Source organism: Candoia aspera, chromosome 1 (genome assembly GCF_035149785.1).
Source record: "Candoia aspera isolate rCanAsp1 chromosome 1, rCanAsp1.hap2, whole genome shotgun sequence".
Classification (NCBI taxonomy): Eukaryota; Metazoa; Chordata; class Lepidosauria; order Squamata; family Boidae; genus Candoia; species Candoia aspera.
In genome coordinates, this window is record NC_086153.1 from 120600578 (window position 1) to 120624433 (window position 23856).

General features: G+C 38.5%; 1 protein-coding gene across 1 annotated transcript in view; it reads left to right on the forward strand.

Moving 5' to 3' along the window:
* Nucleotides 1-5510: 5510 nt before the first annotated feature.
* IMPG1 (interphotoreceptor matrix proteoglycan 1) overlaps nt 5511-23856 on the forward strand; it is a 74209-nt gene continuing 55863 nt past the window's right edge. The window contains 2 exon segments of the mRNA XM_063297683.1: nt 5511-5580; nt 19411-19635. Coding sequence (XP_063153753.1) covers nt 5511-5580; nt 19411-19635 — 295 coding nt within the window.

Sequence of the window (23856 nt, forward strand, 5' to 3'; positions counted from 1 at the left end):
TAAAATGTGTTAATGTACAATACGTATATCTTAAAAACAATCTGGTCAAAATTATATCTCAGGATAATCCAAGAAGGTTAAAAAAATAAACATCCCATAATTATGAATCCATAATTTAAGGCCTTCTTCTCTAAGTAAAAGAGCTAATCAGAGAATGTTGCAGTATATACGACGTGTTGGATCATAAATTGTGTCCATTACTAGGAATATCTATGATTTATGTCATGGCAGAATAGAGGTCTGCATAGTAACTTTCAATAGTTGTTTTGGGAAAACTACAGTATTTGCTTCTTCTTTTTATTAAAGTCTGCTCATGTGCTTGTAGAACACACATGGGCTTATATCAGCAGAGGAATGCAATGTAGCAATATAGCAAGAAAACGCCTGCATTGTTATATCTTTCTAATATACAGGCACATATCTGAATGTGATTTTATGATAAATTATTCTGGTAGTATATTTTGGTATACTGTATAAAAAACTTGCCATTTATTGGTCATTTTTTTGTTGAAAGATAGTGAGCAAGTGTTGGTGTGTTCCAATGTTTTATCGCAATGCAATGTTGCATCACCGCACACAGAACAGCAGATGGTAGCCAAGAACAATGTCCAGCCGTAACTAGCATGATCTGTGGTTAGAAAGGTTAGAAGATGGAACAAGTGTTGTATTACAAAAGATGGAAGTGCAAAATATCAGGATTATGAAGAGGGAAGATTGTGGAATTGACTCCAAGAAAGAAAGTATATACATCCTTTTTTGCTACTAAAAAAAAAAGTGGGGGGGAGAGATATGTAGCCTTACACCTAAGCTTTTCTTGTACCAATAAATCACCCAATATTTGTCTCCCTTGTCAATCTGGGGAGGATTGTGACCAGTTAGCCATGATGTACAGGAACCTCAGCACCCAACAGAGATTCTGGGCTACATTTCAGCAAAGCTAGGTTAATTTAGATGCCGTTGATACAAACTTTTGAATTCCCCTGTTTCATTGTCATTTTTGACAGTCTTTGATTTGCATCTGTTAGCAGATCATGTTTTACTCAGGCTGTTCTTAAAAACTTTGCCCATTGATTTCTGTTTATGAGGACAGAAGCAGAGCAGAATATTTCTTTTTCCCAATTAGCTGGCAACCCCATGTATATTACATTTTCCCCCTTTTTTGCTTGTATGATGTTTTTAATCAATCTATATAAAAATATTCAGGAGCTCTGCCTTGGATGCTGCAGCCTGTCAGATAAAATAAAGTGTAATTTGGGAAAAGCCAATCTTTCTTGGAAGCTTATATAGCCCTTACATAGTATGTTTCCCTTGAAAGAGTTCCTGGGCTGTTCCCCTACCCCCCAGGAGTGGGGGAAGAACTAAATGCATTTTAAATAGGAAAAAAAAACAATGTAAATGCAGCAATCAGTACAAATAAAGATACATTTCTGAAACAACAAGGAACTAAACAGAGCTGTATCTGGGGAGACTTAAAATCAAAGAAGACCTGGTCTGGGGAGCTCTTTCTATAGTCATTGCTGTGATAGTCAGTGGTTTCTGATTCTGCCCTTTTAATTTTTTCCCTTCCATTATTTCTTTCCATGCTTTCTTTTTTTTCCTTCTACTTCACCCTCCCTCAGAATAATCTGTAGTCTTCACCTGCCACCAAACTAACTTTTCTTCTGACTGTTTTTTTTTTATCAGTATTTAATACTTTGTATTTGATACTCAGTGTTTATTACTTTGCTTCCTGTTTTCTCCTCCTTCCCCAACCAGCCTGGCAGTGCCTGTGTTAATCTCCAATTTTTGCTGTGGCTTGTCTGATTTCACTCTAGTACACAGGAGGCGCAGGATTCGTTGGTCTTAAGCATTAATTTATTCCACCTTGCTAATATTCCATATTCTCATGGGAATGCTCTGAGCTTACAGTATCCATGGAAGTTCTTTAGAAAGGATAAAAGAGGTGACATTGACAAGATACCAACCAGTACTACAACTGCTTGAACTGGTTATCATTTATGTTTCACTGATGACAGCTAAAGTTGTCACTGCAAAATCTTGTACTTGCCACATATAAATATACATTTTGCACATATAAATCCAGCATAGTAGCACCTCCTTTCAAAGCTGTGCCTTTTCTATATATAAAAGCAGAGAAAGAAGATTTGACTATTACAATATTCTGACAATATTATGCTTGGCTCAGGAGTCATATATTTGGTGGCAAAAGGAAGCTTGTTTTATTCAAAAGTTACTTGTCTTACCTTTCTCTAGTACTAGAATACCAATTAGGAAGCAAACATATTCCAACTTGTTTCTGACTGAACAAAATCTGTATATTTGTACCTACTTGTTTGCATTTTGCAAAAATTCTAGAATGATGACATTCTTCTTAAAAGATCACAAGCTATTCCTTACATCTCTAGTGGAAAAGCTATTCCATGGTGGAAATGTTTATTCTTTGCTATTTTTCTGAAGGGAATTTGTGAGAGTTTTAGCTGTGGCACAACTCTAGTGGCACACTTTTACCTATCTTCATACTTTTATAGATAATTAAACCTGGTTCTTAAGGTTTAATCTTAAGATCAAGGTACATCTAAGACTTGTACCTTGTCATTCAAGAAAATTATTGATAGTTAATTTAGATTGCAGTAGATGTGGATATTCAGTAAATATTAATTCGATCTACAGTTTTATTCCAAAATTTGACCAGTATCTGAGCTTTGAATGTAAAAAAGCATTTGGAACAATATTGACTGAATTTACAGTATAAATATATCTGTGCTCTCTCTTTGCAGGTCCATGATGCATGAACTTGCATGAATGTACAAGAAGAATCTTAGTAATACAATATTAGGTATTCTATATTGGGCTGCAAAGCTATGGATGACCATCAGATGGCATCAAAGAGATAGAGAATATGCTCTTTGCTGCCATCTAATAGTTATATGGATTTTTTGCAGTCTAAATGTATGTTAGTACCAAGATACTGCATAAAATGGAATATATTAATTAAATTGTACTAAATATTGGGTCAGCTTTCTGTACTGTATAACAGCCACAAAACATCTGAAGTTCTAATGGTGTTCACTAACTACTACAACAAAATATCAAGGTCATCAGGGTCCCATGTCACTAACAATATATATTAAAAAATAGGAATAAGGAAATAATCAGACTTCAGGTATACACAGATTATAGGCTATAAAAGCAAATTAACAAAAATTATACCCAATTCTCTATGTTTTTTTTTTAATATAGAAATGAAACAGTACTTTTTCTTATGAAAGAGGAAACTTTAGGCAAACTGTGCAAAGTTAAAATAGAACATTTCATAATGTGCTATTTTTAGTCTAATAGATTTAGCAGAAATTCATCAGATGCACGAAAACAGTACGTTAGTGCCTTCCAATGAAATGTAGAGAAGCATTATTTAAAGTATAGGAAAACTGTATGTTTCTTAATGGTTGAGAGAATGTGCAAAAAGACTAGCAATGGCCAAAGTCCAGAATCTTAAATGACTTGTCAAGAAAGCAGAGAACTGCATCCAAGCAAGAGCCAGCATCCTAGGGAGCAAAAGGAGACATGATCCCAAAACTGAATCCTTCTGTGAAATTCTCTGTGTTGACTCTTCTGGATAATAAAGTCAAACGCTACTAGGATTGGAGTATGTCCACAGGCTGGCTGGAGTATACCCACAGAGGGTAGAAAGCAGAACTGTAATCATCAGGGGTTAAGACCACCATCAACAAGCTGGACAAATGGATATTTCAATATGAAGCACAGAAACTGAATTCCGGAATGTGAAGTAGAAATCGTCATGATGTATAGACCATGCACAAAGATTCTCTCCCTGCAGAGGATGGCACTCATTGGACGATGCTCCAGGGTGGAATAAGGATACTTACAATGTCAAGGTGGATCTATGCAATCTCCAGCTGCTCTGGAATATCGGCTAACCATACCTGCTAACCCTCCCCTGCTACAAGTGGCAGGTAAATGGCAGTTGGATCCCAAGACACTTGGAATGTGTGTGAAAGCTGTTTCTAATTCAGTGGAGTTACGTTATATTTGCGAGCATCATTTCAAATTATGTCTTCTTTCAGTTCACATGCGTGTGTATGATAATGTAGGAATAAAAAAAGAAAATTCTATAGAAATTACACAGTAAGCTTCACCTTAGGAAAAACGGTGACGTTTTGTACACCTCTTCATTCATGGAGGTCAGTGGTTGACTTCTAGATCTGTTTCCAAACAATGGTGTTCTGTAAAATTCTGAAGCTCTGCGACAGCTCAGTAGGTGCTCCATGAAAGATTTCATTGATTGTCTGGTTGCCTGGTAATTGAGAATTTTGACTGGCTGGGGGAAAATTTGGATTTGTTTGTTCTTTAAGTGGTTTTCTTGCTCCAACAGATTACAGACTAAAAACCCACAGCTGTTTTGATTTCTCAGTAATTTCAGAATACTGTAGCTTCCCATTTCCTTATGAAGTACCAGCCTGCCATGAATATGAGTTTGCTTGCCTCACTTTCTGAGATTCTCAGCTGAACCAGAACTTGAATGAACTTCCACGATACCTTCTGGATTCTTCACAGTTCTTCAGGGTACAGCAGCCCAGAGACAGGGAACAGCCTGAGTTTGGCTTTGATGGTTATCTCCAACTGGCAAGCCATCCAGTGTGTTAATTGGTAAAAGGTGTTCATTAAGGACTTTCTTCATATATTCTCTGTTATAAATTTTCCCTGGATGGGAACAGTGTTAATTGCTTAAAAGGTTAACTTTAGTTTCATGTATCAGTGTAACAATGTGTTGACAAGAAATAATAAAGATGAATACTTGTCAATTAACAGAAATTTGCCTGTAGGTTTGGCATCTTTCACACTTACAGGTGACAGTTGGCTTCTGGTATTTGTAACTGAGCCAACATATGCTAAAGATCAAACAGTATTAAATATTTAGTCCCTAAATGTTCCATGCCAGACATCCTTTCCAAACCCTCACATCAACTCCAATTAGGAACTCTATTCAGATATAACAAGACAGGGAGGACAGGGAGGAAATGCTCAGCACATTCTTTCTGCTGCTCTTCAGATTTCAGGTCACAAGGACAAATTTCTGCAGCAGGAACAAGAGGGGATTAGTGTAATGTAGGCAGGCTTTGAAACACAAAAGCAAAAGCACTCTTGTGAAGATTTCCTGTGCTGTTTGTTAGTTTGTCTGTTTTCTTGGGTTGCACTTTTTGTCTTGCTTATATTTTGATTTATAGAACTTGGGTTATTTTTAAAAATGTGTGGTGTATGTGTTTTGTACAGGTGGCACACATGTGTATAACTATCCCTCTACTATCTATCTATCTGCCTGTCTATCTCTGTCTGTCTGTCCAGTACTGTGACAACAAATGAACATGTCCCCAGTGACTCTACTCCCAACTGCACAGAGCTGGAAAGAGTTTGGAAAGGGAACTAGGTAGGAACAAAATAAGTGGCCCAATAGCTGCTGTCTAATTGTGTTGGGTGTTTGAAAATTGAGGATGACGCTACCAAGTAAGAACTTGGCAGCCACTGCTGCTCATGACTCTCCTCAACTTTCTATTCTACCAGGTACTGCAGGAAAACACCATAATCTAGACCCAGTGCAGCCAAATTAGTCAATGTCCAAAATATCAGGAGAGGAGCAAGTTGAAGTAAGTGTCCTTTGCTTCCTGTTAGAGCAGTATTTCTCAACCTCAGCAACTTTAAGATGTGTGGACTTCAACTCCCAGAATTCACCAGCCAGCATGGCTGGCTGGGGAATTCTAGGAGTTGAAGTCCACACATCTTAAAGTTGCTGAGGTTGAGAAACACCGTGCTAAAGGAAGCCCTTCTGCTGTGTGACATTTGCAGAGATGTCTTATCTCAAGGAATTTACTGGCTTCTTCATAGTGGCAAATGAGATGCTCTGGCGCACATTCATATGTCCTTCTCCTGGATGAAGGGCTCAAAGCCCTGCCTTTTTATGCTTCACATGCTACTGAAACTCAGCCAATTACTGAAAAATATTTGCCTTTTTAAAATGCACAATTATTTTTGACAGCAAACCAACTAGAGGAAGCCTTCAAGATTGATTAACAGTAACCCATAATTAAACACAGCAGTACTTTTAAAAGCTTCTGTCCCTTGGCAGTATTGCTTAAGCTATAATTAGTGTTCATTATTTTTGTTTGCTTCCTTTGTAACAGTTATCACATTTGGTTATTTGTTTATTATTATTATTATTAAATGAAAGTGTAGAGATAGTATTGCAAAATATATGTGATTTACAAATAGTACAAATCCCATCTGAAAAAGGCATACTGTCCAATCTTACCTGTGAGAGATAACCCCTACTGAATTCAGTGGCCTTTATATCCAAGTAAACTTGTAACCCAGTAACAAATTAGACATACAACTTGAAGTTTCTTTAAATCAGCAATATAAATATTTTATTTTGTTTTTGCTTAATTTATATGACATAGAAATGTGGAAAAGGTGGTAACTAAATTACAGGCATTTTTTTCAGCTGGAAAAATGTTATGTTTTAATCATGTACAGTACACCACTATATACAGTATATATACAAAAATTGAATTTGGGTTCTTCTAGGCATTACTAAATTAGGGGGTCCAATTTTTTTTAAGCTTTTCCATGATAACATTTCTATGTTTTTCCATAGTAATTTTTTTTCACTTTCTTCATTAAATTATCTTCTAATAATGGGTATATTGGTGGCAGAACAGGCATATATCTTGGAAAGGACTTTTAGTGCTGCTAGAAAATGCATTCACTGTAGTTTCCGAGGTAACACCTCCTTTGACAGTTCCTCTATTATACAAAAGATCAGAATCTGCAAAGAATAGATAACTTGGTCCCTGTTTTCCAGATTGGGATCTGCATGTTTCATTATCGTTTGGGGCTTGGCAGAAAATAAGACGTGTTCTCATAATTATAGTGCTGCTCTTACTTTCTAGAGCATACTGCACAAGTCAAAATAATCTACTTCTGTTGTTCATCATCGTTCATTTGTTACAGCAAACGTCTTTTGTATTTCCAGACTTGCAATAAAAATATTTTTAAAATGGATATTCCTTGAGGTTATAAAAGGATAACCTAAGATGAAAGGCAAATCAAAAGCTTTGTCGTTTTTGCTGCAAGTAATGATTCTTGCTACCAGTGAACAATCTCAAAGCATGAAGGCTAGTCAGAACAAGCAAGAGATGCAGGACACTGAACACTCTATTTCTGTTTCTCTCTGATTTTCTGGAAGAGGTTCAATCCATTTTCAACCAAATAAAACTAACAGGGGCCTACCAAAGTTGTAAGTCTCAGTCAAATTATAGTTGGCCTAGCTATTAGTTTATAAATGGAAGTCTAGCTGTATTAAGAAACAATGTTTTGAATGCTGTACTGCAAAGGCTTCAAGAGGCATTTCTTTTAATTTCTCTTCTACTTCAATCTCCATCCCATCTGTACTCCCATCTCCCATCTCTGATCTGCTTTGGAACTGAATGTACCAAACGTTGATAGCGACACAACTTTTCTGCCAAGGCATGACATTTCTTGTTTGGACAGCGCTAAAACAGCCTTTTCCTGACTCTCGGATTGAAAACCTCCACACACTGACTTGCTGGAGGGATCTCATTAGCTATGAATGCTTCTCATGCAAGTAACGCACTTCTCTGCCACTATTGTTTGACATTGCTTCTCAGTGTAACATAAGCCACATGGCTAGAATGTCCAAAGGACAGGTAATCATCAGTAGAAAGCTTCTATCGTTTACTGGGGTGCTACTCAAAGTGTTACAAGGCTGACAGATGACACTCCAGAAGGTTAATAAGATGAAGGTAGCTCTTTCAGCTGGACCATAAGAGGGATTATGTCTGAGTAGCAGATAAAGAGCTTATTCCCGAAACAGACACTGCTTTGTTGTTCTGGTTCAAACTTTGTCACTCTTCTCAGAATTGTTCCTCCATTCTACTTCCATTCTCTTTGACTTAGAAGTGTTGGCTTGAGAATTTGCTCAGCTCTTATATTCCACATCTGTTATTGCACACAGGACAAGAGAACACCCTAAACAAATATATTTGGAGGCACATTTTCTAAAAAGTCAACTAGCAGGAGATTTGGACATTTTACTCATTTTACCTTAAAGGGAAACCTCTTGTTCAGTCATTCCTAGTTTGTTTTTTCTGCATGACTCCCCTTGAAAATTCTGAATGATATTTTTCTTGGGAAAAAAACCATGCATTTCAAAATTGGAGTAATGTGTCTTATAATTTGCCTTGCACTCCAAGTTCAAGGAAGCAAAGGTAAGTGTGAATTAAAGTATACTGTAGGTATATGTTACTTCAACTAGGTGGTAGAGAGGGAGTAATGTAATGGAGAATTAGAAATACATGACTATAGAATATGTTTAGCTTAAAATAAAAGTTATTGTTACAATAGAACCTAGGTTATTCCTATTTCCTGTTATAAGTCTTACTATAATAAAGAATTGCGTTTGAGTATAGGAAGCATAGGAAGAATTCCTTCACTTTAGGGTGCTGATTTTAAGATACATAGAGGCAGATTACCTTTGGTAAAAATGACTTCAGTTAAGAACTTTCAGTAAAACCCATTAATTTCAAAAACAAAAAGTGGTAATAAACATTTGCTGGAGAAGCAAAAAAAAATCTATCTTGGAGCTCAGTTAAAATTAGTTTTAACTAACTTTTTTTTCCTTTGGTTTCAATATTACGATTAGCTTTGGGAATCCCTGTGTAAATTTAGATAAAGTATTTCTGATTAATAGAAGTTGTCATGGTCCAAATTAACACAGATGATTTAAGAGGAAATAGCATACATAAATGTGCACATTTATCAGAACTAGAGACATTTTTATTACAACATCACTATCAAAGAGAAGCATACAGTCAATAGCAGTCTGAAGTCTGATTTCCAGTTCAAATTTAATATAATTTGCTAACATTCTTTAATACCTTTAATGAACACAATGATGTAATCAATATGTAGAGGATGTTTGTTGTGAAGAAAACATAAGTATTACAAATCTTAAGTTGACTTTTTGGACTACTGTTTGTTGTTCCACCTTTCATTTTTCAAATCCAATCAATGTAATAGTTTAATAGTATTCTAAAAATACAAGTTTCAAAGAAGGAAAAAGTGAATGCTTCTCTACAGTATTAAGCAAACTGTGGATATATCTGTAATGCTTTTGCACTTAAATTGGCATTTTACAAAAATTAAAATAAACTTAATCAACAGATTGCCCAAACCAATTCATAGAGTCACAAAGAGAGTCTTTTTTGTATTTATAAAGAGCTTTATTCCAGTGCTATTTCTTGTTTGGATTTATCCAGACAGTCTGGACACTTGGAATAATCACAAGAGTTTACAATTTTTATTCTACTTTCTGAACTAAAGGCTTCTCTCTCTCTCTCTCCCTCTCCCTCTCCCTCTCCCTCTCCCTCTCCCTCTCTCTCTCTCTCTCACACACACACACACACACACAAACACATTTGCCCCTTCCTAACTCAGAGTTTAACCTTCCAGGCTAGGCTCAAGTTCCAGAAAAATCACATTGAAGTAGAACCATGCTGTGATCAAAGGACTACAGTTCCCATTCAGTTGTAGATTTTCTGACTAAGCTTAATGAGTCCACAATTAGTACTCTTCTTATACTTCCTGATACTTCCCTATGTCAGTATCATTACCTCATCCAATTCACATGAAATAATCCCTTGTTTTGAGAACCATCTGCTGTTGAATTTTCTTAAATGTCTCCAGTCTGGTATTTTTCTACATACCATATAAACTGCAAGACAAACACTTTTGCCTCCATGGCCTGCTTTGAATTGGTCTCATGTACTTTGTCATCATTCATGTCTGTTCATATCTTCATACATATACAGAACACACACACACACACATACACACACACACAAAATGTATATATGCCCATACATACATAGCTACAAATTAATATGTATGCTAAATACATAGCAACACTGGGAACAATATGGTCACAGCAATGGTGTTAATTTTATGTTAAGAAGTACAATTAAGGGAGGAAGGTTCTTATCTGATACATATGGCAGGTAAAGCATTATCCCATGCTTTCCTTCTCATATTATTGGTGAGTATTTTCCCTCATCTGAAAACAAAAATAAGTGTTTGTTTGGTATTCTGGAAAAGAAATAAATGTCTGAAGCTTCTTGACAGAAGTGATGACTAATCTCCACAAGATGAAGTAATAGAAACTCTTCTTTAAATATTTAGTGGATAAGATGCTTTGGAAAAAGCAAAGATATAACCAAGTCAGGTGGGAAAAGAGAGGGATAAAATTTTTCAAAATCACTTTTTTCTTATTCTTTGCAAAGATCATATTGATGGCTTAATTTACAATTCTTCTGTTGCATAAGTTTTAAGACAGAGCAAAATATATATCCATCTCTTAAAAGCATATAATTTTTTTTAAAAATGGTGCTGACTTTTGTCAGTTTGTATTATATCCTGTCTGACTTAGTAACAGACTGGAAAAAAATCATCCCCCCATTTTAAAAATATGATTTAAAATATTTGATACTTGCTTGTGCATGCACACACATAAATAATCCCTCACATACACATTGATAATCCCTCACACTGGAGTAGATGTGAATTTCAATAGTTTAACAGCCAATTCCAGGCATAGTTTCTTGGAAGTAAGCCTCACTGATTTTAATTTTAATGAACCTTTTCAAAGTATCTTTGAAAAATGGTCCCAGTGGTGGTAGGAGCACTTGGGGCTGTGACTCCCAAGCTGGGAGAGTGGCTCCAGCAGATCCCAGGAACAACATCAGAGCTCTCTGTCCAGAAGAGTGCAGTGCTAGGAACAGCTAAGATACTGTGCAGAACCCTCAAACTCCCAGGCCTCTGGTAGAGGACCTGAGGTTGAGGAAGACACATACCACCCATATGGGTGAGAAGGGAATTTTTTTGGATGGATGGATGGATGGATGGATAGATGGATGGATGGATAGATTCCAAGACTAATATTTATGAAGTTTCTGTGAATAAATATACTGAAAAGTCAGTTATTAAAAAAATTAATGATCAACATAGGCAAATACTAAATACTCCTATAACTGTCCACAGATTATATTCTTTATCCACAATGGAACTCTTATAACAGGAGTTGTAGCAGATTAATTGCATTCATCTGACCAGTTCTCTGATACATGACCTGTGAATGACCTTGAAGGAGTTTTTCCATCCCTCAAAATATAACTGGGGATTTCTATCATGTTCAGTAATTTATATATAATTTCCTTCCATAGTATTTTTTAAAATACTTCTATCTTCAAATCTTTCTGGTTTTTGTAAAAGAAAAATCTTATACCAAGCAAAAAAACAAAACAAAACCTTACAGAGAACAAGAGTTGTTGCCAATCAAAGGTTCTTCAGCCAGTAATGATCCAAATTAATTGGTCACAATGAAGAGGTTGTGTCTTAAATTACTGTTCATTTAAGATGCTGCTATTGGTCATCCTATTTGTAAATATATTGTGGTGATGGGAGAGTCCATGTGTTTCTGTTCTAAATCAATCAATTTACAGTAGTTTCCAAGCAATGAAAGGATGTGATAATACTAGATATGGTTGCCAGATGTACTTTGCATTTTCTGATAAACATAGAAAGAATTGTATGTTTCCAGTGTGGATTTAATTTCAGTTATGCTTTGCATTGTATATATATATATAAAATACTGTAATTTGAGTCCTAAGTTATCTTAAGTGTGTTCATTGAAAGTTCTTTTTCCCTGCCCCTCCTCCCTCCTGCAATCAGTTCTATGTCCCAGAAAGCCTCTGGGAAGACTAGGACAGAAAGGCTTGGTTCCCAAGATAAATCAACTGAACTAAAGTAATTAAATATTTTAAGTCCATTCCCTCACTTCCTATCCCTCTGTGACATACTGTAAGGCATATTGGTCAGATGGGACCCCAAAGCTCTAGTACAACTTTCTGGAGAAACGAATTGGTCAGCGTCTTCAAAAGGACGCTGGGTTTGCATACTTCCTTTTCTAATCACTGTTGGAAATTGCTTGTTAACTGCTTTTCAGCTATTAGGAACCTTTGGATCAAAAGGTTTTACTGCGCTGGGTGAGATTCCTTCAATCCTTAGCAAAAGTTTTATATACAAATTTAAGGACTTAAAAAAAAATGGGGGGGGGGGAATAAACAGCAAAGTGGTGATTAGAACTTTGATTTTGGAAAGTTACAAATGGACTAAGGGTCCAGATGGATTTGAAATAAAATTTTGGAATTAATTATAAGAATCCTTCCCATGGGAAAATAGCTCTAGTTCTATCTAGTGTCCAACCTTCAAAGTCTCATCCTATCATTTTTTTAAAAAGAAAATTCAAAACAAAAGAAAAAGCTTTTGTCTGAAAGGGATCTATTAAAGCACATGACTACATCATATGAAGCCGTATTGCATATTCAGCATTGATTATGTGCCATCAGTCAGTGCTGATGACAGATTTTCTCCCTGACAATCTTTTTCTAACTCGGTCCTTCATATCTTCCAATGATGCGTCCATCACCACTGTACCTGAGTCCATCCACCTTGTTGTTTGTCATCCTCTTCCACTGTTCCCAGAATTAGAGCCTTCTCCAGAGATCTAGATCTTCACATCACTCTCTCTCAGCCCAACTCACCTCACAGGGTTGCTGTTGTTGGGAACATAGAAGGAGGAAGGAGTATTAGATATGTTCGCCACCTTGAGCTATTTATAAAAATAATAAAGGCGGGATAAAAATCAATCAATCAATTAATTAATTAAATAGTCTGAGGAATGATAATTTGAGCCTGGTCATTTGTGCCTTGAGGGAGAACTCTGGGTTGATTTATTTGATGATCCTTTTCCTTGTTTTCTTGGCTGTCCATGGTATTTTCAGGAGTCTTCCCTAACACAAAGTTCAAAAGCATCAATATTCTTCCTATCCTGCTTCTTCGATGTCTAATTTTCACTTCTAAAGAGTGTCACAGGGAATACTACTCCCTGCATGTTTCTGATATTCGTAGATATAGACACATCTTGGCATCTTAATATCTTTTCCAAGGCCTTCACAGCTACCCTACCAAGTGCTAGTCTGCAGCGTATTTCTTGAACTGCTGGTTCCTTTACTGTTGATGGTTGATCCTAAAAGACAGAAGCCATCTACCACTTTAATATATCATAGTTCCAATAGCGCCACTTGCCCTCTCTTCACCCCCCGCCCAGTCCCCTCCTAGCTCTTGTTCCTCTGCCCAAGGCCCAACCATCCATTCCTCCCTCCACCCAGCAACATACGCACACACCCAAACCAAGCAGCAAGCACCCAACCTTCCTACCAACACTGCAGCCCACATAATCCCACCCAAGATCCCCAGCCTCCCACCAATGGCTCTGCTTCTGGCACTCTGCAGCTGTGAGGCAGTTGGTCCTATCAGGGAGCTGCTACATCCCTGCTTTAAACCTCTCAAGGCCCCCACTCCAGCTTGAGCAGCCAATTAGACCCCCAGCTTATCCATCCCCACCAAAGGTCCAGCAGAGCAAAGAAGGATGTACTATCAAGTACTAGGCCTTGCTTGGCTACCAGTCTTCCAGGAGTCAGCCTTGCCTCCTTGGCCTCAGATCTCACTGTGCTGGCCTCACCAACTCCTTTCCGTGCCATACTGGCCCACAACTCTTCCTCCTCCACTGTACTCTTCACTGGCATTCCCACCACATCCAGACGGCCTAGAGACCACACCACCTCAGCCACTCCTACATCATTCTCCACTCCTTGCTGACCTCTGCAGGAGTGCTATGGCCTAGGACAAGGTCCTGTTGGCTTACCATGGTTCCAGCCACTCTAGGCATGGTACCTGGCATGGTGGACAGCCCACTGGTACCTGGACTAGCAGTTCACAGCTCTACCCACTCCAATTCCAGTGCCTAAGACAATTTCCAAGACTAGCCAGGACTTCAGACTCCACCATGCAACCTCTAAATGTCCCTCCTCCTCTCACATCATTGATTGTCGCAGGATCCTATCACCCTGGGATCCTGGCAGCTCCAGGAGCAGTTTTGTGTGGCTCCAAACTATTGCACTCAGTTGCAAGGAGCCCCCAGGTATGTCAGAGGTGCTGGTGAGTATCCAGACACACACCCACAGGCAAAAACAACAAAACAATAAAAACAAACAGAGCTACAGGAAAAACTACAAAAGCTATGAAAACTACCAAAAAACCCCTATAAAAATACAAGAAAAGAACCCCTCCTATATCCAACCACACTTCCTGGGGTGCCAATGGGCACCAGTGAGCTCCAAAGCAGATTTGACCACTCTGAAGCTCAAAATAAGGAGATTAGTAATTTTGCCCAGGGTTTCTGAAGGAAACAATTAATTCATTCTGTAAATGGGTAGTAGGCAACACAATACCTTCCACATACTTTGAGCTGCAATTTCCACCAGCTCCATATGGAAGTATGACTACCATAATCCAAACCATCAGGGGGGACACCAGGTTGCCCATCCCTGTTGTAGATGAATCACTATCTGTGGAGGTGAAAGTCCAAAAGTCTCAAATGTTTCACTATACCAAGAAGAGAGCTGCAGAGGTGGTCAGGTGGTCAGTATGCACTTTAATTTTAAAGCCTCTGGTCTGGGAGAAATTAAGTTCAGATAGCTCCAGTCAATGTTTAACTGAAAGCTGCCTGTCACTGAATCTCCAAAAGCCAATAACATTATTCCGCAGTGGACAGTTTTAAAAAGTTGGTGCTCTTCTCCTGTTAATAGAATGCTAACATTGAGGGCTGTTGCTGGTCTCCGTTTTACTGTAAAAAGAAAATAGGTGACCTTGATGTTAAATCAGATAGTGCCAAGTGTAATGCCTAAAAGAGGTACCCCTGGGAAACAGTGAACACTTCTGTGTAGAATTATGAAGAAGAAAAATTGGACATAAATGTTAAGTAATAATGAAAGATCACTGGAGTATGACAGATGTCTGCCAATCTTCAACTGCATTGTAATGACAATATACAATATTTCCACAGCTGTCTTCAATACGCAGAAAATAGGACAAATGCCTGTGCAGATTAACATAACTAAGTAAAAGGGCAAAACTATTGTCATCAGTGACTATGCTATATGCAGATATAAGAAATGCAATAAAACTGATATTTTAGTTTAGTTTATTAAATGTCAAATATAAAGAGGTTGTGAATTAAGCATCAATGCTTCTGGAATTTTAAATGTTTGTGCTGGGGGGGGGGCAACTATATGGAAGTGATTTACTATTGCCTTCTTCCAGGATATTTTTTTCAACTTCCCGTTCTAGTTTATAGCTGTAATGGTATGGGAGAATGTCCTTGAGAGACAGCAGCAGCAGCAGCAGCAGGAATAGCAGCAACAGTCAGACAGGAGGCAGCTGAGCCTGCAGAAGGAATGTGAGCATGGCAAATGGCTCAGAAGGGACCCTCCCTAGTTTCTTGGGCTGTAAAGGTGGGGAGGGGGGAGATAGGTACTTTCAGACTTTCAAGATTCTGTTAATGTAATCTTACAATAAAGGTAGTGTTAGTACTCATGGTTGCTGCATCTTGTCTGGACTACCTCAAAGCTCTGCCAAGAGCCTTACTATTCTTGGTCAGTTTCTCATGCAAAAACTAGTAACATCTGTCCCTGGGTTTATGTGTACAGGTGTTAGAGAGAGAGAGACTGGTCTCACAACTGGCAAAAGGCTGTACTATTAGATATATTAAAACTGAAATGGGATGGGGTAATTTTTCTGCATTGTGAAGAATGTTCTTGAATATTATTTTACATATCTCATGATTCAGGATTCTGGCCAGAATTAAGTTTTGTTTACATATTGCACAACTGAACCTTGTTACTAAGTCTAACACCTTTCCAGGGAAAAGGAGACCCCGATCCATGACTAAATGCTTCCATGGTCAGGATATCAGCTCCAGAAGCAGAACTGATGGAAGAGACTGACTTATTTTCCAACTCATGGGCAAACTCCATCTGCCTCCCAACAGCTCATGTTGGCTGAGAAGAAACTCCAGCTACTTTCTTCACACTAAAAAAAAGTTACCTTCCTTACGAGCCAATCCTTCAAGCACCCAGCTGCCCAGTTCTCTAAACAGCCTACTCCCTTTCTTGCCTTTAAGATGACACTTGTTGAGGAAGCTCCCTAGAGAGGAGGGAGGAAGATTCTTCTCTTTCTCGCATTCTGGTGCTGTCAGCCCTACTTTGAGAAGCTTTGAGTCAAGCTTCTTTGAAGGTTGAGCAGACAGCAAATATTTTGTAGAAAGCTGCACTGAATCCCTTTCAGCAGTTCCAGCCCCCTCCTGCTTGTGTGTGTCTGAGGCCTGTTTGTATGCTACCTTTGCCAATTCCAGTTGCTCTTTTCTTTGGTAAACCTACATAGCACAAAAGTCACCCTAACATGACCAGTGGGAAATTCTGCTGGTCTGCCCACCATAAACAGTTCACATGGAGTTGTAAAGGTCAGGAATTGGTCCTAGTCTCCTCCAAATTTTTCTGGCAAGCTTCCAGCAGAACGCAGAAATGCCAGCTGTGTTGCAGGCTGATGCACTGCTGTGGGTTGAGGCAAATTCTATCCCAACTGTTTTAGTTAGCTGCATCATGGCATTTTGTAAATTTGTTATTTATACATCCACTTGCCGATGGTGTTGCAACAAAGCCGCAGCAAGGTGCTTGGCAGATAGTCATGCGTCCTGAAGTTCGGAGGCCATCTCCAGTAACCAAAGTGAGATCTCCTGCCTCTCCAGATAGAGAGTAGGAGACTTGCAAGACTGATGTTTGAAGGTGTAAGTCTGATGAATTTCACAGGTATTCAGACCTTCAGGCTCTACTTTCCACCTGGGTGATATTGTTGGTAGAAATACTGGCCTAAATGGTCAGACACTGCATGGAGGTTTTTACATTCTTTCATCTCCTTTCTTTGGACATGAGCACCCAACATAGCATCTCTGGATGTCTGCAGGCTTCTCTCTTGATGATCATCACCAGACTCCATGCCCACCATTGAACTTTTTTAGGTCTACCCACTCATAGACAATTTCAAATGTGTCCATTAGTTGATGACCCCTGGGCTCTGAAGCACACTTGCTGGTAGAGGAAATAAAAGGGAACACATATAGAATAGCTGTTCCTCATGTCACAAATCTTAAATAAGCTATTAGAAGATGAGATAATTCAAGGTGGACTCAATGTGATGTTATATATGTTTTAAAAATTCTGTGTGATTTAGCTATTTGGTAAAATTTGTCCTACAAACTAAACTGACAGGTGAAGAGTTTAATTCATATTTTATAAATAGTTTACAGGGGAAAGGATTTGCTCTGTAAAAGAGATTAGCTGTGGGAAACCTGAGGCTCCAGGGTTACATGTGGCCCTCAAACCTCTTTTTATGGCTTCTGGAATCATATCTCACAAAGAACACTGAAAATCGATAGGATAGTTTCCTGCCATTCTGAGGTGAGAAACATCAAAAGAAACTGTAGTGTAACACCTACAATAGGCTAAACATTATTGAAAAAGAACAGCATGCAATGCAAGAAAATAAAACAAAGTTTGGGCGCCAACCTGCTGCATCATGACTCCACCCATTTGCCTTTGTCCACCCAAAACACGTTAAGTCAGGCTTCCCAGATATGAAAGTTTGTCCAGTCCTGAATCAAATGAATGCTGTTCTCCATATTGCTGTAATAGAAAGTCAGAATAAGCATTGGCTCTTCTACTAAGAGAAGAGAAAAATAACTATTTTTTATTTCAGTATCAAAATTATTTGATATAGATGGCAGGATATTATTTGTTTCATGCTTGTTTTAATCATCGTTATGAATCATATGTTAGAAATTTGCCAAATAGCCTAGGTGTTTGTCCTTTTCTTCCACTTTTGCCCTCCATATTCCATATTTGTACTTCAAATCTCTCTTGATGCTGGTTTTCAAGCCTGGCAATATTTTTATTTATGAACCTAAATAGCTTTCATTTTTTTTAAAAAGATTATCAAAAACATTTCCAATTTTTAATTTGCATTTGTTGAAAATCTTGTCTGATAGTGGGCTTGTCCGCATTGCTTACTTGCCCCATCACCGGAACAGGACCACAACTATTGAGTGCAGAAATAGAAATAGATGATGTCAGCCTCTACTCACCTCTCTCCTGCCTCAGTGTTTTACTTCCTAACAGGCTAACCCCAGCAGTGCATTGGATGTTTTGCAGAGGAAGAAACACCCCCTCAGTGTAACCAGTAGTTATACTCATCTGTTTTAAGTCCACCTGCCTATTATCACTGGCAAATAGTGCAGAGAGTTACAAAGCAACATAGCACATAAAGTGTTGCTGGTTCAAAACTTAGAAGGCCTTTATTTTGATTACTGCTTTCTTTTCCACAACCAGCTAGTTTTTCCTAGCTTAACTGAAGGCCTTAAAAAAAACACAAATGCAAGATTCCACCATTTCATCGTTTTTCCAGATAATAGAGGTAAAACAGTTTCACACAGCATGAACCCCTTTTACCTCAAGTAACTGGAAAAACAACAAAATGGTAAGCTGCGGTTACTTTTTAAAAAAAAAGCCCAAAGGCTTTCAGCTACCCAGGGAAATCAAACTAGTTGAAGGACAGAAAACAGTCATTTAAACAAAAGGTTTCTGCCATGTTTCAAACCAGCAACCTCTTATGTGTTATGCAAAACTTTTACCTGCTGTGGTGTTTTAGAATTAAGGTTAAGCAAGGTCTAGAAGTTATTATTGTACAAAACATTTGGTAAGAAAGGATTTTTTAAAATAAAGGTGATGTTGTGTCTGCATGTACGTACTGTATATTCTGATGCTTTAACTTTCCAATAGAAGAGAATAAAGTAGCTCAGGGGTGAACTGTGCAGTCCTTAGTGCTCTCTGAGCCTGGCTGTTTGCTTGCAGATGTTTGATTATTTGTCTGGAGACAATCCTTGCTTATCTGGGTGTTGGCTGCTGGAGAGGATGTGTTCTGGTCTTTTTGTTTCCTTCTTAGCTTTTTTATTATCTCTTTTGAATGGTGTGTATATGTGGTTTATCTCTATGTATCTATTGATGGCTGATTTGTCTGAGTGCCCAGCTTCCAGGAATTCCCCAGTGTTTTTGGATCTAGCTTGGTCTAGGATGCTCACAGTTTCCCAGCTGAAACTATGGTTGAATCTGTCCATGTGTTGTGAGATTAAGGATCTCACAACAGAGATCTCTGCCCTATTTATCTCCTCCCCTCTTTATGAATCAGTAGTGAGGCATTATTGGTATATCCATGAATTGATCTCTTATTGTCATCAGAAAATTAATACACAGGTATAAATAATTCTGCATTTGATTTTATTGATTTGTTTTTGTGTATTTCCTGTTACAGAAACCCCCAGTAAAATTAATCACAATGAAGCCAAACATCTGGCAGATGATTCAGGACTTGAAAACTTGGCAAAGAGATCCAAAGTGTCAACTATTCGGAGGATATTTGATATGGCCAAGCATCGAACCAAGAGATCCTCTTTTTTCCCAACTGGAGTGAAGGTTTGCCCTCAAGAATCAGTGAAGCAAATTTTAGCCAGCCACCAAGCTTATTATAGGCTAAGAGGTAAGATGATACTTCTGTTATTTCCTATCTGCTTTTATTTATCCTTTATCCATATCCATGGATATTTATTTGCTATGCCTTGCTACAAATAATTTAACTATTGTTCTCCAGACAGTGGGTGACCTTTGGCAAGTCAGTGCAAAACCTACTAATCAAGCTAAGAGACCTATTTTATTTTTTATCACTTTTAATCTCCTTATCCAGAAAGTTTAGGACCTGCCTATTTCTGCATAGTCTTCTTTGTGCCTTTAGATCTTCAGCGGAGTCCCCTTTGCAGATTCCAGGACTGATACATGTAACATCACAGGTAATTTGCCTTTTTCTATGAAGGTCCTATGTTATGGAATAGTGTGCTGTAGGCTGGCCCCTTGATTTTTGTTCTTTAAAAGAGGGCATAAAATGTATATTTTTATCCAGAGCTTTTTATTTAGATTTTGTCGTTGTTGTTTTTAATACATCTTTTATATTTTAAAATGTTAGTATATGGAGAGGAAGAAGGAAAGGAAAGGAAAGGAAAGGAAAGGAAAGGAAAGGAAAGGAAAGGAAAGGAAAGGAAAGGAAAGGAGACAAAAACCTACCAAAGCATTATGTCTCTTGTGTACTAATCAAAACTAGTCTTACAGACATATTTTTACCAGGTTGTACAATTAAATTATTAACACTTAAGTCATTTTACTTAGCAACAGGAAAAAGGGTGGGATTAAGTATGCTAATTAAGTATCTTGGACTTATCTTAGAAGTAAAAAAAAATCCTGGAAGTAGGCAGTGGCAAACCACTTTCATATTGGTGTCAAGAAAATACAAAAAGTCAGGCCCCATAGACAATTATATAAATTACATTTAAACTTTCAAATTGGTTGCCATTTTTTTTAAACACTTCCTTACTCATTTGACACATGACTTTGAACATTCCTAAGTTGTAATGGTATTGGGAAGGAGCTTGGGAGACTGGGCAAAGAGATGCTTCCAAGGGAAAGGTTGGATAAGAGACAGCATAGCCTGCAGCTGAACCGTCGGAGGGGCAAAAGGCTCAGAAGAGACCCTCCCTAGTTTCTCTGGCTATATAGGAGATGGGGGAGAGTTGTACTTTCAGACCTGCAAGATCGATGTCGGCCTTGTGGGGTGAACCAGATAGGAATCACAACCAGTCGAGCTAATTCTACTTTACTGTAAAGCTACACTTGCAGAATCTTGCAGATAAGAAAATACAATTCTCTCTCTCCCCCCACCCATCTCCTGCCTGCCTCTGTACAGTAGCCTGTTAAAGTGCAGGGGGTTGCCTACAACAAGGTGAAGCAGAGCTGTCAAACCAGGCCACAGTCTTAAGCCAGTACAAGCCACCAAACACTACTTTCGACTCAAAGCAGGCAAAGATGGGCAGAGGCCACCTGCACATCAGTGAAAGACAGTGTCATCTCTTCCTGGCCTCCAGCTACTGTGGGTGGCCCATACTTAGAATGGGGCAATCTGACACTACAGATACACCTGTAGATTAGACCAGCCTTTATCACCTGGGCTTCTTTGAAACTCTAGGGTTCTGCAAGAGGTCACTAGGAGTTCTGTGAGAGATCATAGACGAAACAAAAATCACTGGGGGGGGTTTTAACTTTATGTGCTGAGCTGTGCTAGCTGTAGATATAATCAGTTTTGTGCATGGGTTCCCTGAAACCTGAAAAAATTTCAAATGTTCCTCCAGGGTAAAAAGTTTGAGGAAAGCTGCACTAGACCATCTGGGCTACCTTCTAGATTGGTGTTTCTCCAACTTGTATTTCCTGGACTGTTCAGTTCAGTGGATCGTAACATAATACTGCACTCTGGTTAAGATACACTCATCAGACAGTTTGTTATGATGCTGCATATGAATCTACATGCATTCATTATTTAACAACCTCCTTTAATTCAGCAACAGTAATCTACTATCGGTTCTTTAGTTAATTTAATTAAATTACACATTTTATGAATGTATTTAAAATAAACACCAGGCAGTCTACAGCACTGAAGTAATTCAATCATTACAAAATAAAACATAAGCACATTAAACAACAATAATCACAAAATAAAAACGACATCAAAACTACAGAATTGGCAAAAGCGAGTTATATAATGCCACATTAAAAAGATTGGTTCTGATGCTTTTTATGAAAGCACAGAGAATGCAAATCAATTGCAGCTCCATTAGCAGGGTCTTAAAACACTTTGGGAGGAACATGGGAAGACATCTTTTCCCGCCTGCTTCACAAGCAGCCCTCGGTAAATGGCTTCTCCTGCAAGACTCATAGCAGTTAGAAGGAGAAAGAGGGTCTCTCTGACAGGCAGCCCTTAAATTGTTAGCACTCAGCAAATGAATATAAATGGTAATGATAAGACACACCAAGTAAGTAGCAGCCTAGTTGTGACATTTTGCATGAAAGAATACATAAGTAATGTTTTTCAGTATCTACTCAGGGTTCCTCAACCTTAGCAACTTTAAGATGTGTGGACTTCAACTCCCAGAATTCCCCAGCCAGCTTGCTGGGGAATTCTGGGCAACATGTTCTTGCTAGTGCTGCAACCTGGGTATTAAGGGATAGTACAAGAGTGTCAACCCCCTATTCTTTCCTAGAGCCCTTATGATTTAGGTCCAGAAAATCCATATTCTCTGGCTGTTGTAGAATCACATCCTTTTCATCTTTAAAACATAGAAACTGTTTCTCCCAAGGATAAGGTCTTTCTCATTGTGGCCTCTGTGTGTTACATAATAGGGATTCTGCACAAATGCAGTAGCCTATTCAGAATATTTATAAATAAAACTTTTGCTGGGAATCCTGTCTAGTTTTGTGCTGAATTATATAAAAAGGACACCTTGGTTCTCTAGTAGCTTTTAGCTTGCTCCATTAACACTGAACTTATTACTTCAAGAATTTTAATGGCATTGAGGGCTCCTCTCTGCAATGCCAGTAAGCACCCAGCTTACAATGGCAGTAAGGACACAACACCCGACAGTCACACTTTATGACTTAACTGATTTGGAGAAGGCCATGTGGTGTAAATGTGCCCACATTGTCAAGCCTTTGCCAAAGAGGCCTGGCATTATACATCTTGGTATCTTTGTGCAACTTGGTGGAAGCAGATCTCATGGTGGAGAAATTGGGCCCTGCTGAGCTTTTGGAGCTATTTTTAACTCCCTCTTTCAACCTTGGAGGGCCCAGATTATCCCACCGTTACCAATATTCAAGAGACAGAGTCAACTCTTCCAGTGTGTTCCCCTCGATCAGAGGTTTTGCCCAAACACAAGAAGCTGTTCAGAATTGATTGTGATAAGAAAAAGAAAAGAGGACAATTTGCTTTGTTTCTGTTGTCTAACTTGGCTTCCCCAGAATTACTTCCTTCTATTTCAAATTATCCAACTGCTCCAATGATCCCAAGAGGACCAATTCTGCTCTTTTTACCTATCAGTATGGCAAGAGGAGAGATACTAATTTCCCAACCTCCATCATAAGAAGGGCAGCTGATTGGTCTTGTATAAATTATTCTGGGATTAAGTCAATATCTAATTAAGGAAGCTTTACCCTCCCCTTCACTATCCGAGTCAGTGGTGAGTCAGGGCAATATCCTAACTGCCAGGAAACACTCTGAGACAAGGAACTGGTCTCTAATGTTTATTGCTAGTACATAACAGGAATCCTAACAAACTGAAGAAGCGTGGGAAAAACCCAGACATATAAACCCCAAAGGTTAAGGCGGTCCCGATCTGTGTCTCTTTGAATGGCTGAACAATTCATCAGTGCTACACATGCTCTTAACAGTCTGGATGGGAGCCCCCTGCTCGCCATCCTTACTCATGACAGGCAAATCCTTGCCAGCAGTGATCTCCTGTCAGCCTTTCAAGGTTGGCCAGGTCAAGAAACAGACGCCACAGCGATTCCAGGAATACCACTTTATTATTGTAGAGTATAATGAAGAATCTTGAAAGCCTGTCAGAGTTTCTCTCTGCCCCACCTGATACCAGGCAAAATCAAGGTGGGATTATATTGAGTTTCTTTCTCAGGATTAAATTGCCATTTCTCTTCCTTAATGGTTCATTCTTTCCTTCCCCAAGTCATCTCTGCATTCCTTTATACCTCCCCTCCCTCTCGTCCATCCTGACCTCAGTGGTCATTCTAGTCTTATCAGGTACAGGTTTCCCAAAGTAGTTATTCAAGAGGTTTTCAGTTTCATCACATGATACCATTATTTGTTCAT